General features: G+C 34.6%; 3 protein-coding genes and 2 long non-coding RNA genes across 5 annotated transcripts; 2 read left to right on the top strand and 3 right to left on the bottom strand.

Annotated features, from left to right (window-relative positions):
- Positions 1 to 461: 461 nt before the first annotated feature.
- On the bottom strand, positions 462 to 2,219 carry LOC116405088. The gene is made up of 2 exons (XR_004218171.1): positions 1,963 to 2,219; positions 462 to 1,026 (listed from the first exon to the last, which is right to left on the bottom strand). It is a non-coding gene; the product is annotated as an uncharacterized LOC116405088 (long non-coding RNA).
- Positions 1,759 to 3,419, top strand: LOC105434521 (protein RESTRICTED TEV MOVEMENT 2). Its single transcript, XM_031888743.1, has 2 exons — positions 1,759 to 2,090; positions 2,216 to 3,419. Exons 1-2 carry the CDS (start codon positions 1,985 to 1,987, stop codon positions 3,178 to 3,180), a joined length of 1,071 nt encoding a protein of 356 aa, XP_031744603.1. The 5' UTR covers positions 1,759 to 1,984; the 3' UTR covers positions 3,181 to 3,419.
- A 1,671-nt stretch (positions 3,420 to 5,090) lies between these two features.
- Positions 5,091 to 6,731, bottom strand: LOC116405087. The gene is made up of 2 exons (XR_004218167.1): positions 6,594 to 6,731; positions 5,091 to 5,559 (listed from the first exon to the last, which is right to left on the bottom strand). It is a non-coding gene; the product is annotated as an uncharacterized LOC116405087 (long non-coding RNA).
- Positions 5,247 to 8,102, top strand: LOC116405085 (protein RESTRICTED TEV MOVEMENT 2-like). Its single transcript, XM_031888739.1, has 2 exons — positions 5,247 to 5,542; positions 6,603 to 8,102. The coding sequence occupies exons 1-2, from the start codon at positions 5,437 to 5,439 to the stop codon at positions 7,982 to 7,984; spliced, it is 1,488 nt and encodes a 495-aa protein (XP_031744599.1). The 5' UTR covers positions 5,247 to 5,436; the 3' UTR covers positions 7,985 to 8,102.
- A 202-nt stretch (positions 8,103 to 8,304) lies between these two features.
- On the bottom strand, positions 8,305 to 14,206 carry LOC101218702 (5-methyltetrahydropteroyltriglutamate--homocysteine methyltransferase). Its single transcript, XM_004144026.3, has 12 exons — positions 13,832 to 14,206; positions 12,355 to 12,708; positions 12,158 to 12,245; positions 11,336 to 11,463; positions 10,842 to 11,233; positions 10,579 to 10,742; positions 10,215 to 10,295; positions 9,951 to 10,117; positions 9,754 to 9,859; positions 9,407 to 9,657; positions 9,112 to 9,313; positions 8,305 to 8,967 (listed from the first exon to the last, which is right to left on the bottom strand). The coding sequence occupies exons 1-12, from the start codon at positions 14,011 to 14,013 to the stop codon at positions 8,599 to 8,601; spliced, it is 2,484 nt and encodes an 827-aa protein (XP_004144074.1). The 5' UTR covers positions 14,014 to 14,206; the 3' UTR covers positions 8,305 to 8,598.
- Positions 14,207 to 15,610: the final 1,404 nt, after the last annotated feature.

Below are 15,610 nucleotides of genomic sequence, written 5' to 3'. Positions count from 1 at the left end.
GATTTTGTGAAATTAAAATTATTTAAATACTTGTGGATTGAATATTTAGAGTCTTTGAATTTGAATTTAATTAAATATTTTTGAATGTTTATTTAATTAAATTTAAGAGTGAAATTTTATTAGAAATTTGATAATTAGATGAATGTTTTTTAGTTTAAAATATAAATCTATATTTCATAAGGTTTTCTAATCATTTTTTTTTAAATAACTCACGTCTATTTTTTAAACAAAATCCTATGATGAAATTAGAACTTTACATGAGTATGTTATTTCAAGATTCTTGAGGTGAGGATCGATATCTTTGAGAGTCCAAGATTTGATTTCAAGTAAAAATGAATTTGATCAATGTTTTTTTAAAAAATTGAAGACTAGTCTATGACTGATTTTGAGAAAATAATTTCTAATTTTCTTTACGTGAAATTTTTTTCTCAATATATAGTCTAATGAATGAAATGCTCAAGTAATGAAGGGTAAAATAATACATTATTTTAAAAATAAATTAAAAAATATTTTCAATTCAAGATTTGAAACTTAGCCACCACACCGTAAGAAAGATTGACGACTCCTTGTAAAACTAATTCTTTTGAGGACGTAGACCGCTTCGCGTCATCTCCGACATGTGGCGACATACATTAAACATTTTAAAGCCTTCTCCAAAATCTTTTATGATTCTCACTCTCTTGTTTCTTCTAGGTTCAGGATCTAATTCCTTATTTTGGGTTTGGATCCTAATTGAAGGTAAGCTATGGAGTAACTTTAGCCCCCCATTAGTTTGACTATTTAGGCACCATTATTTCTAGATTTAAAAGGAAATTTCTCTTCAGTAGTGCAAGCGGTGCCAGCTAGGTTAAAAAGAACAACATTTTTTTGTTTCCAATGCTTGAAATGTTCTCCTTCGATGGAGAATGGCTAGTTGAGATCTGAAGTCATCATGTCGCATTGAATTACACCGGCCATTGCAACAGAACAGAACATCTTAAAACTGTTGTTGCATTTTGATGGAGCTAAGCTTCGTAGTGAGAAAGCCTGCAAAACAAAAATGTGTTATGTTAATAACAAGTTGAGTCGAGGATCTCACTATCTTTATGACGTTTCACGACTCTGCTCGGATGTGCAAACATATATCACGTGCCCCATCGTCCTCAAGATAAAACAACTTATGATTTCGTTGGTACGTATTGCAATATAACCAAACACTCAACAGATATCGTTGGTGATATATAATTAAATTTATCTTCAACCACTAGCTTAAACTTTTGGATGAATTGGTAGTTTAATATTGTTTATTAAGACGGTTAAAGAAAAATGGTTCAATGATCATATAACAATCGAGCTTTTTATGATCGTCAAAATAAAATGGAGAAATGATTCAAATTAATTTTGAAAACGGTTTAAATTAATATGTAATTATATCCTTAAATCCAAAATGATTTTGAATAATTCAAAATAAATTTTAGCAAAAATATTATTATTTTATTCCTGGTCTCCTTCTCACCTCGCTCTACCCACCCAAGGGATGGACGGCCAGCCGTGTAGATATCGACGAACTCACTATTGCCTATCTTCTCTCGTTAGAGCTCAAACCCATAGCTAAAGATACCAGTATTCAAAGAGGCTTCCCCGTTGTTATATTACCAATGTGGAATTGCCTACTTTTAATAAAATAATAATATAATTTACTTTTTCAAATATTAATTCATTTAAGAGAAGTAATCCAAGGAACCGCCATGGCCGAAGAAGAACAAAGAAAGCTTCAACCGAAGGAATTACTAATCCCAAAAAAATTCCTATTTGGCGATTGCAACTTCAGAAAGCGGCGGTTTGAAGAACAGCTTTCGAATCAATATCTAAACACATCAGAATCCCTTTTGGAGAAAATATATATATATATATATATATATATAAAGATGAAGAAATTGCCTGCAACAGAACACATCCGAACAAAGCTTGAATTGCAATTACCTGAGAAGAAATTCGAACCGCAATGGCCATGAATCCTTCTTCTTCTGCTAAAAATTTCGAGGAATTTGAGCCGCGATTTGATTGGGTCCATCATCCTGATTCTCATGTTCTCGTCGTTCACCTCTCAGGTTTCACATTCCCTCCTAATTCTATTCTATATTTTAAGTACATTGGGATTGGGAAGTATATATATTATATATTTGTTGGGGGTATTCTCGTCCATCAATTTATAACTTTTTTTTACCTTCCAAAGATTTCAAAAGCAACCAACTGGAAGTTCAGGTAACGTCCACCGGCAAGTTGAGAGTCTCCGGCGATCGGATGCTCAGCAACGGTACGTGGCTTCGATTCGAAAAAGAAATCGATATCCCCGCCGACGCAGACACCGACAAGATCTCTGCCAAATTGGAGCAAGGCATTCTCTACGTGAAACAGCCCAAGAAACCCTCCGCCACCTCTTCCAACATCCCACCGGTTCAGCAATCCAAGCCCAAAGTTCAATCTCAACATCCGCCCGCCGCCACAAAACCCACCGCTGACCCACCAACTGTTCGACCAAAGGCCCCAAATAGACGAAACGAAGGACTCCCCACTGCATTCTACCCTGCCATAAAAACCAATCTCAAAAACTTCCCAAAGAGCGGAGACGAAACAGGAACACCCTACCCATCAATAGATGCCAAAAAAATGCATTTCCACTTCCCACAAACTGTTAAACCAAATGCCCCAAAGAGCCAAAACGACAGGCCCCAATCACAAGCAAGTGGGAAACAAATCCCCACTCCTCTAAAGCTACAGGAAGCAACAGGAGCACCGGCGCTCGGTGAGACATCATCCACGGGCAGTGGACATCCAGTTGAAGATTTAGCCAAGAAGGACAAAACAGAGGAGAAGGGGAAATCACATACAAAACTACGAGATGCTCAGGAGAAGACAAGAGAAGAAGGTAAAGAAGAAGAAGTTGGGTCAAAAATGGCGGAGAAGGAGAAAGAAGAAGTTGAAGAAGAGAAGATGAGGAGGAGGAGGATGAAGAGAAGGAGTGAGGAAATGGGAGAAGAGAGTGGAAGGTTGAGAAGAAGAGAAGGGTACAAACAGGTTATTGATGTTGTGGTGAAGGAATTAAGAACAAATATGGTGACTTTGGCTTTGGGGATTGCTGCTTTTGTGGTTCTGTATCTGAATCTTTCAAAGAACGGTCACATGGAGGAAGAGTTGTGAAATTTTTATTTACTTAACAAAAATGATTCTCATTCCAACTTTGATTAAGTAACTTACAGGTATTTGGGACACAAAATTAGTTTGTGTTTGGACAATACAAACATACAAAATATATGTATATCACACCGGCAAAGTTCAAAATAAATTAAATCACAAATTTAGTTTTTTACGTCTTAGATTAAATGTGTGTAATAAATTCTTAAACTTTGAATTTTATATGCAACACAGATACATTCAAATAAAAAAAAAGTATTTTATATATATATACACAGACTTAACTGTATTGAATACAAAATTACATTAATCTTAATAAACCAAATGTAGAATAAAAATCTAAAATCAGTCCAACTATACAACACACGCTAAAATCTTAGTATTGAAATATATGGATAACTTTAACACATATGATGGGGTGATGGAGTGTTACAAACAATTGAGAAAAATAGAATAAATATTAAAACATAACTTTAACTTTAACTTATTTTGTTATTGAATTTAAACGAAGATTAATTACAAATCTAACTCACAAATTTAATCTAAAAGTGAGTTTGGTGTTACAATTCATTACATTCCAAACTATCAAATAGATACCAACCATAAATAATTTATACATATATATTTTTGTTTCTTATTAATGATTTATTTGTATATTCAAATTTCAAGTCCTTCCGAAGGACTATCAACTGAACCAATAATCAACTGGTCACTAGTCAACTCGATAATCGGACTCTCTAAATTAGGGTTTGAAAACAAATTGTCTGGCTTAATCGCGGCGATCTTCTTCCTATTAGGGAAAAACGAAGCACCATTAGGACAAACTTTCGCCATCCTAAACTCTAGTTGATTGGAGATATCAAAAATCGAAGGCGATTCCACAATAGGGTGGAGGCAAATCTTCGAAATTGATTTGACTCGGTTTCGTTTTGCATTGATTTGTGAGTCTCGAATTTGTGCTAACTCACCAGGTTTAAAGTACTTTCGAGATTGTTTCTTGTCGTTCGATTCACTCTTCATGGGAGAAAGACAAAGGAGGAAAATTGAATTGAAGAGAATGCAAATGAATTTGAATATTTATGTACGACTTATTTTTAAATCCTTTTTACATAAGGATTTCATTTTCCCTTTCTATGTGAGGATTTCATTTTCAAAAAGGATTTAATTTCCTTTAATCATTCATAAAAACTCAATTATCTTCTTATTTTTGTTTATATATTAATCTAGTTTTACGTTTAATTACTTTCAATAAATTAATTTTTTTTATTAGTTTATGGTTGGTTTTTTAATAAAAATCATTTATACTAAAATTTTTGAAAATATATTCCTGATTTCTTTTGCATAAAATTATAATTATCGTTGTTTACGAAAACCTTTTTATTTAGTATTAATCTACTTCTCCAAATCTGTTTTGTAATTATATATTACTTTTTTTATAAAAACTTGAATTTTAGTTAACCAAATTTTAGATTTCAATTGTACAATATTAATCGTAAAATTTTGGTTTAAATATTGTTTTAAAATTGGTTAAGATATTAGTTAATTTTCGTAAGTATGAAATTTGTTTGGATTTGATTTTTTCATTATTTTTTGAAAAAGGGTAAAATAATGAACAATTATTTTGAAATTGGTTAGATGTGTTCTTAATTTTAAGTATAGATTTTACAATTCATGAAAATTAAGATTTTTAATAAGATTATTTTCTTTTTAGATACTTTTTGATTTGTTAAATCTTTGATATCTAACAACAATCTACCTTTCTTTTTATTCATTCATAATAATAATTTTTGGATTTCTATTTTGTATGGGTATGATAGATATCTATCAAAACTAAAGGAAGAATTATTTCATAGTTTTTGCTTTTATCTCCTTCCCCTTCCAAAAGTTGGGTGCCTCTTGTGGCCCAAATCTATAAGTAATTAAAAGGATTTCCACATTATGATCTTAGCAAGGTGGAACTCCTATTTTAATAAAATAATAATATAAGGTGCTATCTCAAATTTTTTCAAGCAACCGCCATGGCCGAAGAAGCACAAAGAAAGCTTCAACTGAAGGAATTACTATTCCCAAAGAATATTCCTATTTAGCGATAGCAACTTCAGAAAGCGGGGGTTTGAAGTCCAGATTTCGAATCAATATCCAAATTAAAAACACCAAAATCCCTTTTGGAAAATATATATATCTTATGAAGAAATTGCCTCCAACAGAACACATCCGAACAAAGCTTGAATTACAATTACCTGAGAAGAAATTCGAACCGCAATGGCCATGGATCCTTCTTCTTCTGCTAAAAACTTCGAGAAATTTGAGCCGCGATTTGATTGGGTTGATCATCCTGATTCTCATGTTCTCGTCGTTCACCTCTCAGGTTTCATCATATTCCCCCTAAGTTCATTTCAGTTTTAATTTTAACGTACATAGGGATTGGGAAATGGAAATTTAACTTTTAATTACACTCTCAATTATAAAGTTCGAAAGTCTAATTTTAATAATAACTAAGTTTTAAAGGTATAATTAGGGTATTAGAAAAAATTAAACACTACATTTTAAATGAGTGTTACATTTTAGGCAAAATTTTAAAATAATTACCATTTTAATTTTTGGTAGATTTTCACTTCCCATTTCTTGTGCCTTTAAAAGGCAACAAAAATCACTCAAACAAAAATTAACTCCAACACAAATATATTTGTGATAGTTGCAAATTTAGCGATTAAATTTAAAATAATTAAATATACAACAACATTTTTAAAAAATTGCAAATATAGTAAAATTTGTCAAATTTTATCAATGATAGAGTCTATCACGGATAGACGACCATGTTATAAAAATTAACATTCTATCACACGAGTCTATGAGTGATACAAGCCTAAATTTTTATGAGAAAACGGATGAAAATATTTATAAAATAGGATTTTCTAAAAAAATATATATCACACGTCTATGAGTGATACAAGCCTAAATTTTTATGAGAAAACGGATGAAAATATTTATAAAATAGGATTTTCTAAAAAAATATAAATAGTATATAGGAATTTAGATTTAGCTCATTTTTTTCAACATTTTTTTCAAGTAGAGTGAGAGAAAAAGACTAGAGAAGAAAAGAATGAAAAGAGACAAATCTATAATATTTTTTCTAAAAAAAGCTTGCCCATTTTTATTTTGTTATACTATTCTAAATATTTTCTGTATTTTCTTAATTAATAGATCGATAAAATATAAATTTATCATAGGTAGAATTTATTTTTTATATATATTTTTTTATTTATGAATATTATATCTGAAAATGTCCCAAGAAATAAAAATAAAAAATCACAAGGTTATACTTGTAATTACATTTTAAATAAAATAAAATTGTGGAAAACTGGCTGTAAGTGTGTTAGGGGTATTCTCGTCCATCAAAGTTATTTTTATTTTTTTACCTTCCAAAGGTTTCAGTAGCAACCAACTGAAAGTTCAGGTAACGTCCACCGGTAAGCTGAGAGTCTCCGGCGATCGGCAGCTCATTAACGGCAAGTGGCTTCGATTCCAAAAGGAAATCGATATCCCCGCCGACGCAGACACCGATAATATCTCTGCCAAATTGGAGCATGGCATTCTCTACGTGAAACAGCCCAAGAAACCCTCCGCCACCTCCTCCAACATCCCACCGGTTCAGCAACCCAAGCCCAAGGCTGAATCCCAACCGCCGCCCGCCGCCACAAAACCCACTGCTGACCCACCAAATGTTCGACCAAATGCTCCAAAGAGCCAAAACGAAAGACCCGAGCCTCCAGAGTCCGCTGCTACAGAACCCACTGTCGCCCCACCAACTGTTCGACCAAATGCCCGAAAGAGACTAGACGAAACAGTCGACACTGCATTCTATCCTGGCACAAAAACCTATCTCAAAATCGTCCCAAAGAGCGAAGACGGAATAGCCAAGCAATCAATCAATCCCAAAAAATACCATGCCCCACGAAGTGTTGGAGCAAATCCCCCAAAGAGCCAAAATGAGAGGCCTCAATCACAAGCAAGTGGGAAACAAATCCCCACTCCTCCAAAGCCACAGGGGGCAACCGGAGCACCCGCGAGGATCCCAAAACCCGGCGAGACATCCTCCATAGGCAGTGGACAGCCAGTTGAAGATTTAGCTAAGAAGGACAAAACAAAGGAGAAGGGGAAAGCACATACAAAACTACAGGATGCTTTGGAGAAGACAAGAGAAGACGGTAAAGAAGAAGAAGGTGGGTCAAAAATGGCAGAGAAGGAGAAAGAAGAAGTTGGAATAGCCAAGCCATCAATCGATGCCAAAAAGTTCCATGTCCCACGAAGTGTTGGAGCAAATCCCCCAAAGAGCCAAAACGACAGGCCTCAATCACAAGCAAGTGGGAAACAAATCCCCACTCCTCCAAAGCCACAGGAAGCAACCGGAGCACCCGCGAGTATCCCAAAACCCGGCGAGACATCCTCCATGGGCAGTGGACAGCCAATTGAAGATTTAGCTAAGGAGGACAAAACAGAGGAGAAGGGGAAAGCACATACAAAACTACAGGATGCTTTGGAAAAGACAAGTGAAGAAGGTGGGTCAAAAATGGCGGAGAAGGAGAAAGAAGAAGTTGAAAAAGAGAAGAGGAGGAGGATGAAGAGAATGATTGAGGAAATGGGAGAAGAGAGTGGAAGGTTGAGAAGAAGAGAAAGGTACAAACAGGTTATTGATGGGGTGGTGAAGGAATTAAGGACAAATATGGTGACTTTGGCTTTGGGGGTTGCTGTCTTTGGGATTTTGTATCTGAATCTTTCAAAGAAGGGTCATGTGGAGGAAGAGTTGTGAAGAAGGTATGAATGAATGGAATTCTAGTTTGGGTGAACAAAAATATGTGAAAGAGCTTGTTCCAAGAGACATGAAATAAAATTTGCTATATTTTCAATAAACTATTCCATCTCCCTCATGCTTTTTGTTTTTTTGTTCCATCTCCATCTTGCTTTTTGTTTTTTTGTTGTTCTCTTATCCACTCCTAAAAAATACCTTTGATCCCAAAACTTTTAACTCTGTAAACTTAAATCGGTAACAATTTAGTATAGAAACTAAATCATTATGCAGGAAACAAAATATACTTTTAAATTGTTGCTTTTACTTTTATCCCAAAGTAGTGTGACAAAACACAAGTATATCTATTAATATCATTAATTCTCATCTCCACTATTTTACAAAACAAACCAAAAAAAAATGGCTTGAACGAGAAAAACTGATTAAAAAAACAGAAAATTTTGAACTTTTTAAACAAAAGCCACAATGGGAATTTGACGACATTGTTCATTACTTCCCTAAGAAAGTGAAGACACTCCAAGAAAGAGAACAACAAGATCACTTCACCAGAAGGCCAAAATCTTATTGAAAAATTTTAAGTGTTTTTCTTCCTAAGGTTTGCCACAGCATTCTCAAACTCACTTGGCACTGGCCAATTGCGAGCGAAGGAGCTTAGCAGCAGCAACCATGTTGAGGAGGGCAGGCTTGACTTCAGTGTACTTTCGGGTTTTAAGACCGCAGTCAGGGTTCACCCAGAGGATGTTGCTTTCAAGAACAGCAAGCATCTTGTTGATCCTGTCGGCAATTTCCTCAGTAGAGGGAATACGGGGAGAATGGATGTCGTAGACTCCTGGTCCAATTCCAGCACCGTATTTTACTCCCTCACGGAAGACAGACAGGAGCTTCTCATCTGATCTGGAATTCTCAATGGTGATCACATCAGCATCCATATCGATTATCGAATGGATGATGTCGTTGAAGTTCGAGTAGCACATGTGGGTGTGGATCTGCAGTCATCAAAATCATAAAGTTCACTATGTCATTGAAAAGACGGTTATACGACTCAATGCAAATGACACGAAACAACGCTAACAAATTGATTTAGTGAGAGAAATAATCGGACTTTTAAGCAAAAGAGAGTAGGAAAGGACCTGGGTGGTATCTTGAACACCGCAATTGGTGATTCGAAACGAATGAACAGCCCAATTCAAATAGAAATTTTCCTCGGACTTTCGGAGAGGTAAACCTTCTCGCAGTGCTGCTTCATCAATCTGGATGACTGTAATACCAGCTTTCTCAAGATCCTCAACCTCGTCCTTGATTGCCAAGGCAATTTGGTAGCATGTTTCAAACCTATGAAAAACAATTGAATTAACTACCATGAACTGCCCTCAATAAAACAGATGATCAAAGAAACAGCAACTGAGATTCATTAAATTCGCATACCTTGGTTGGTCATTTCGAACAAAAGACCAGTTCAAAATTGTAACTGGACCAGTAAGCATTCCCTTCATAGGCCGCTTCGTCATGCTCTGAGCCATTGTCGACCAAAAGACGGTCATGGGTTTTGGACGACTGACATCACCATAGATGATAGGCGGCTTGACACAACGGGACCCATAGGATTGGACCCAACCATTGACAGTGAAGGCAAAGCCAGACAGTTGCTCTCCAAAGTACTCAACCATATCATTTCTCTGAGACGTTAACAAACATTCAGATGCTACAGTTTAAACTTAGACAATGTATGGTTAGTTAAATTTCTTCAACATTGTTTGAAGACAAATGCTTACCTCAGGCTCTCCATGCACCAAAACATCGATGTCAAGCTCTTCCTGGAGCTGAACAACTTTGTTGATTTCCTCCTTGATGGAGCTGACATAGTCTTCCTCAGAGATTCTAAAGGAACAGGATGCAAGTGTATTAGAAAATTAACAACAATGTACTTTTTTGAGGACGAACAATTATATCTGAAGACAAAAAGGCATACTTTTTTGCTTTGAATTCACGTCGCACTCTTCTAAGATCCATAGTTTGAGGGAAGGATCCAATTGTTGTTGTAGGCAGCATTGGAAGGTTCAACTTCTTCTGCTGAGCGTCCAGCCTGGCACTTACATTTGTTGACCGGCGGTGGTCAGAGCCCTTCAGAGCAGCAGCCTAAGTAAAGTCGACATAGAAGGTTAAGCACACGATATGCAAGAATATAGAGAGATCCTACAAAATGATATTAGTACATCAAATAATTTATTTATACAGCTTTTTGGACGGCCTCATTTGTCACTCTTGGGGATGATTTCCTTGAAGCTTGAGCAGCAGCATTGGAAGAAAAATATGCCTGGAATAGAAGAAGCGACAGTTAGAAGCTCATTTTTCTCTTTGCCTAAAAGGAAAAAAGTTATAAGCTCAAATTTTAGTATCTTCAGTTCCGCAACAATAAATTTCCATTTCATGTCAAATAAGTCAAGCTTCGTTTATTTTATTATACACACACACACATGTTTCGTTTGTACCATGAGTCTACAAAGACTATGCACTAAGGCTACATCGTTTGATTTAAGGTACAACACCCTGCCCCTAAGTTCCTATTGCAAGGTCAAAAATAAGGTTGCATCGTGTACCTCATCTTTATGTCCAGAGAGTGCCTTAGCCAAGGCATTAACTTCAACAACTTTCTGAGCGGCAAAAGCAAGCCAGGACTTAATTTCATCATCTAGTTTTGTTTCGTTCACCAGATCAACAGCAGTGTGAAGAAGAGAGCAGGAAGTGGAGACGACAATTTTTTCTGTAAAGGACAGAAGAACAGCATATATTACCACTGTTTATAGTCTAAAAATGTATCCACGCTAATATAAAATGTGCTAGCACGTTAAGAAACAAGCACCTTTTCCAACAACGTTTTCCAACGCCTCCAAGGTAGTTATGGAAGCTTGAAGGTCATTTGACCATATGTTTCTTCCATCAACCACTCCGGCAAAGAGATATTTGCCTGAAGGAAATCCACCTTTGATCAGATCAACTGTCTGTGTTCCACGAACTAGATCAAATCCATAACCAGAGACACCCTTCAAAGACGTGAGAGTTTTGTATGCCTCCGCAGGAACATCAGCAAAATATGTCTCAATCAGAACATTTAAACCAGATAAAGTGGATTCCAGCTCTGAGTAGGCTTGAGTAAATGCTTGTAAGTGGTGCGCGTCAAGATCTTTCACAAGTGTAGGCTCATCAAATTGAATCCAAGTGGCACCAGCAGCCTTCAGCTCTGAAACAACTTCCCTGCAGGTACAAATAAGAGTTGATAAGAAGATAGTGGAACTGAAATGAAATGGTGAATACGTAAACTAGACGAACTTTGGAAAGAGGAAAAGAAATACTGACTTATAAACAGGAAGAATCTTGTCGATTAGGGAGAGAAGTGAGAAGGATTTCTCAACTCCCTTGGCTGGTTTTGAAAGCAACAAGAAGGATACAGGGCCTACAAGAACCGGGACAGTCTCAACTCCGAGCTGCACAGAAAAGTGGGAGTGTAAAGGAAAAAAGGTAATAAAAATGCTTAACATGCTCATATTGAAATTTCATGACTGAACTTCAAATATCATAAAATTCTCATAGAATATAATTTACTATCCAGGCATTTATTCAAATATTCTTCACTTGAAACAATTCTTAAATTGAAAGGCATGTCATTCCGAATAAGGCATCTTGCTTGTTATTATGAATGGCTAAAAAATAAGGTTCTGTCGCATGATAAAAGCAAGATGCCTCTTTAAATATAAGAAATATAATATCATATAAGATGGAGTATAAAAGAAGTTAAATGCATCAGTAGGGCAGGTCAAATGATAAAAAAAAATTGAAATAATAAATTAAAACACTGAATCAGAAGAACTAACAGACGACAAAGAAAGCAAAAAATTAATCAAACTGGAAATGGAAAGGATGTTTGTTGTCAAGTTCAAGGATAGATGAAATACTTCAAGTTAACTTGTACTACTGTTCATAGGGCAAGAAAATTCTTAAACTTTTTCTTGGTGGACATTAAAAAAAAATTACAAGTGCAAACCAGTTAAGTACATCCTTCCTTGAATTAATCTTATTCACATGAAACTTGAATCTACCACCATTATCCAAACTCAGAAAATAAGTTCATTTTTAGGTTTTTTTTTTTTTTTCCTAATTTCTTTTAATAAGAAATCTTACAGCTTTAGCTTCCTTGAACTCGTTTACTGCTTTGTGAGATGCATAAGTAAATTTATCTTCTGGACTCAGCTCGGGCACAATGTAATGGCTGTAACAGAACACACATCGTTAACATTCCTCAAATCATTGACTAGTAGAAGTTTTACAAATAGTATTATCATAAAAATGTAGGGAAATGCATAGAGTTTTTCACTTACTAATTGGTATCGAACCACTTCGTCATTTCCATGGCAGGAACTGAAGCGTTCCCTCTAGCCATGGAGAAGTAGATGTCAAATCCAATCTCACCACCGTTCCATCCATATCTTGACGGAACAGCTCCGAGCATAGTTGCAGTGTCAAGCACTTGATCATAATACGAAAAAGTGTTGCTTGGAATAAACTTGATTCCAGCTTCAGCCATCTGCTTCCAAATAGATGACCTGAGATCAGCAGCCACTTTCTGCAAGTCATCAGCACTGCTCTTCCCATCCCAGAAAGACTCCAAGGCAAATTTAAGTTCTCTCTTCGGACCAATGCGAGGATAACCAACAATGTGGGATGCCATTGCTCTTTTACATATTAACAAGAAAATAATATAAAAATGAAATGTCAGTAGAACTCAATGAACATTTTCATTAACAATTTCCCATATTCCTCTAATATAAGATAAGTTTTCTTTTGCTAATAGAGGTATTGAAAACCTATTCCTTGTTCACAATCCACCTCACTAATTTCTAGGAGGCTTTTCCCAACCAAGGCCAACTTAAGGAGCCGATAAAAAATTTAAGTTTTTATACTACCTTGTGGACACCTCGATTACTCTCATGAGACAACCATCTCATGCTACATACTAAGCTCTCGAGGTAACTCGTAAAATATTAAATCTTAAATAGGTAGCAACATGGTTTGAACTCATTCTCTATAAAACCTCTATTTACCAACCCTTAGAATGACCACTGTGACAACCCATGGTGATTATGATTTTAAGTTACTATGTTGTTAATAGAATCACTTCACTTGTTTGCCATACGTAATGGTATAGACCGTTAAAAAGAACACAATTTTTCATTTTATGCATACATGAAAGAATACCATTAGCAAAATAGACACACCATTAAATGTTAATGCGAACTAAATTTTCTGAAAAAACATTAACGGTTTCATTTCATTTCAAAAAATGGCACACGTAATTCACAAAATCAGCAATCAACATGTAGAATTTTAATATGAAGAACCAATCATAAATATCTAAATGAAAAACCTCATTAGTTCGAATCTTATGGACTTTGTATCAGTACAAAAATGCCATAACAGAACAACCAAAACGGCATTAAAGCAAAAAGAAGAAGAAAAGAGAAACGTCAGCCGCTTAATCATGTTTAGCCAAATCAAAGAACAACAGAGAAAAAAAAGTAAAAGAAACTAAAGACCTACTTGAACTCAAAGCCTCTAAGGAATAACATAAAGAAAACGAAACAAAAAGTCAGAGCCCTTCATGTTCATCAATTACCAATCAGCTAAGACCATTTCACAAAAACCCCCCACATTTCCATTAGAGGATAAAAAGCTAAATTCCAAACAATCAACCACAAAAATAGCTAACATAATCCATACCCAGATCACAAAACGATACAAAAAACAGCCCCAAAAGACTCCACAACACAGAAATGCACCAGAGAGTGAAAGAAATACCTGACAACAGTGGAAGTACTGCGAATTGATAAGCGAAGGGAAGGAAGGTGATGGATAGAGGAGAAAAGGAGATATGAAAATGGGGCAATCGCTCCTCTTCTCAGTGCAAAAATAGAGAATGAAGAAGAAGAAGACGATGATATTGCAAAGGGCTCAAGCGATTTCAGTGGAAGTTGGGTCATTTATACTCGGATTTTTCTCATTCTCTCACATCTCCACCAAAAACAAACCCATCATTTTTTGATATGAGATCCTCATTTTTTTCTCTCTCTCTCACATCAACCACCAAACCCACCCGCAAGATCCAAAATCAAGGCCGGGTTATTACGGTCGTTTGTGCCAAGCCATCCTTATGTTCTTCCTTCTTTCTTTTACAGCCATTAGCTCTAACTTCGTTTCAGTAATAACAAATGTTTAGCTAAAAAAAAATTGATATTATTAAGAATGTCATTGGTAGACTATGAAAAAGAAAACTTTTTGTTTCCCATTTTCATCCAATCCTACGTATTTAGTGGCAAAATTTACAAAACGAATACTAATTTAAACAATTGAAAACTAAAAGTAGTTTTTCAAGTGAACAGTAAACGAGTATTAATTTATTTATGAAATTAGATCTCACGATCAATAATTAAAATTTAGACAAACGTTTTGTAAATAGTCCTCAAAGCAGTTAACGAAATTGTATCAAATCATTATAACTAAACCATGTGACTAACTTCATCCCAACCAAAGGATGAATTTAGAATATAACATGATTTCTAATACATTATATGATATATATTTTAAATTTTAAAATTCAAATTATGAATAGTTAAGAAACATAATGGACAAACTAAGCTCTTAAATAAGTAATTAGTTTGTTTATCTATTAAAAAAATGGATCTTTGACGTTTAGTGAAAAAGGTTATATCTAAATTTTTCACCTAAAAATTTTAGGGATAGTTGCAAATTTTGCAATTAGATTCAAATTAATTAAGTATATAACAACATTTTAAAAAATTTACAAATATGGCAAAATTTGTCAAATTCTATAAATAATATAAGTCTATCACCGATAGACCATGTTACAAATATCAGTCCATCACTTATAGACCATACGAAGTCTAGTTTTGCTATATTTGTAATTTTTATAAAATTTTGGTGTATCATTAATTATTATCATAAAATGGTTATGAACTGCAATTTTCTAAAATTTTATTTTAATAAATAAAATAACTAAAGTTAATATTTTAACCTTGATAGAAAACTCACTGTCAAAACTTGGGTAGATGTGTAGTTGATGATTCCAAAAAGATAGAATTGTATATACATTTATATACAAAAGTATTGCCATTTTAACTTTAAATTTGAAAAAGTTTGACAAATTTCCCTGATATGATTGTGATTGGTTGATGCATCAAATTATTAATTAGATTGGATTTGATCAATTTGATCTAATTTTAGTATCATTTTTATGACACTTAATTATGATTAGTTTAGTCCTTTGATTAATTAGGGTTTTTATAGGAAAGACTGTTTGAGTTTGGCTATTAGGTTGTAAAAGTTTTTCTTTGACATATATTGAATTTGGAATGAGATATGATGGAGATTCATCACCAACATTTCCAACTACTAGTATTTCAATCAAAAAGTAATCAAATTTTAGTCGTTTTGTTTTGAATTGTTGTCAAAATTGACGTGAAAGTTTTAAAATTTGATATTAGATATTCAGGAATTGGGTTCTTAACTTTTAAATCCTACGGTTTTCATATAATGATTTTTTTTTTTGAGGATTTGTTG

This window comes from Cucumis sativus, chromosome 1 (assembly GCF_000004075.3).
Source record: "Cucumis sativus cultivar 9930 chromosome 1, Cucumber_9930_V3, whole genome shotgun sequence".
Taxonomy (NCBI): domain Eukaryota; kingdom Viridiplantae; phylum Streptophyta; class Magnoliopsida; order Cucurbitales; family Cucurbitaceae; genus Cucumis; species Cucumis sativus.
This window is presented reverse-complemented; position numbering and strand designations above follow the sequence as displayed.

Excerpts from the sequence above, each read along its gene's own strand:
- LOC105434521 (XM_031888743.1), top strand. The coding sequence starts at position 1,985 with ATGGCCATGAATCCTTCTTCTTCTGCTAAAAATTTCGAGGAATTTGAG. Across the intron at positions 2,091-2,215 it reads TCTCGTCGTTCACCTCTCAG|ATTTCAAAAGCAACCAACTG; the intron begins GTTTCACATTCC and ends TACCTTCCAAAG.
- LOC101218702 (XM_004144026.3), bottom strand. The coding sequence starts at position 14,013 with ATGACCCAACTTCCACTGAAATCGCTTGAGCCCTTTGCAATATCATCG. Across the intron at positions 12,709-13,831 it reads AGTACTTCCACTGTTGTCAG|AGCAATGGCATCCCACATTG; the intron begins GTATTTCTTTCA and ends AATATGTAAAAG. Across the intron at positions 11,464-12,157 it reads AGTTCAAGGAAGCTAAAGCT|CTCGGAGTTGAGACTGTCCC; the intron begins GTAAGATTTCTT and ends TTTTCTGTGCAG.
- LOC116405085 (XM_031888739.1), top strand. The coding sequence starts at position 5,437 with ATGGCCATGGATCCTTCTTCTTCTGCTAAAAACTTCGAGAAATTTGAG. Across the intron at positions 5,543-6,602 it reads TCTCGTCGTTCACCTCTCAG|GTTTCAGTAGCAACCAACTG; the intron begins GTTTCATCATAT and ends TACCTTCCAAAG.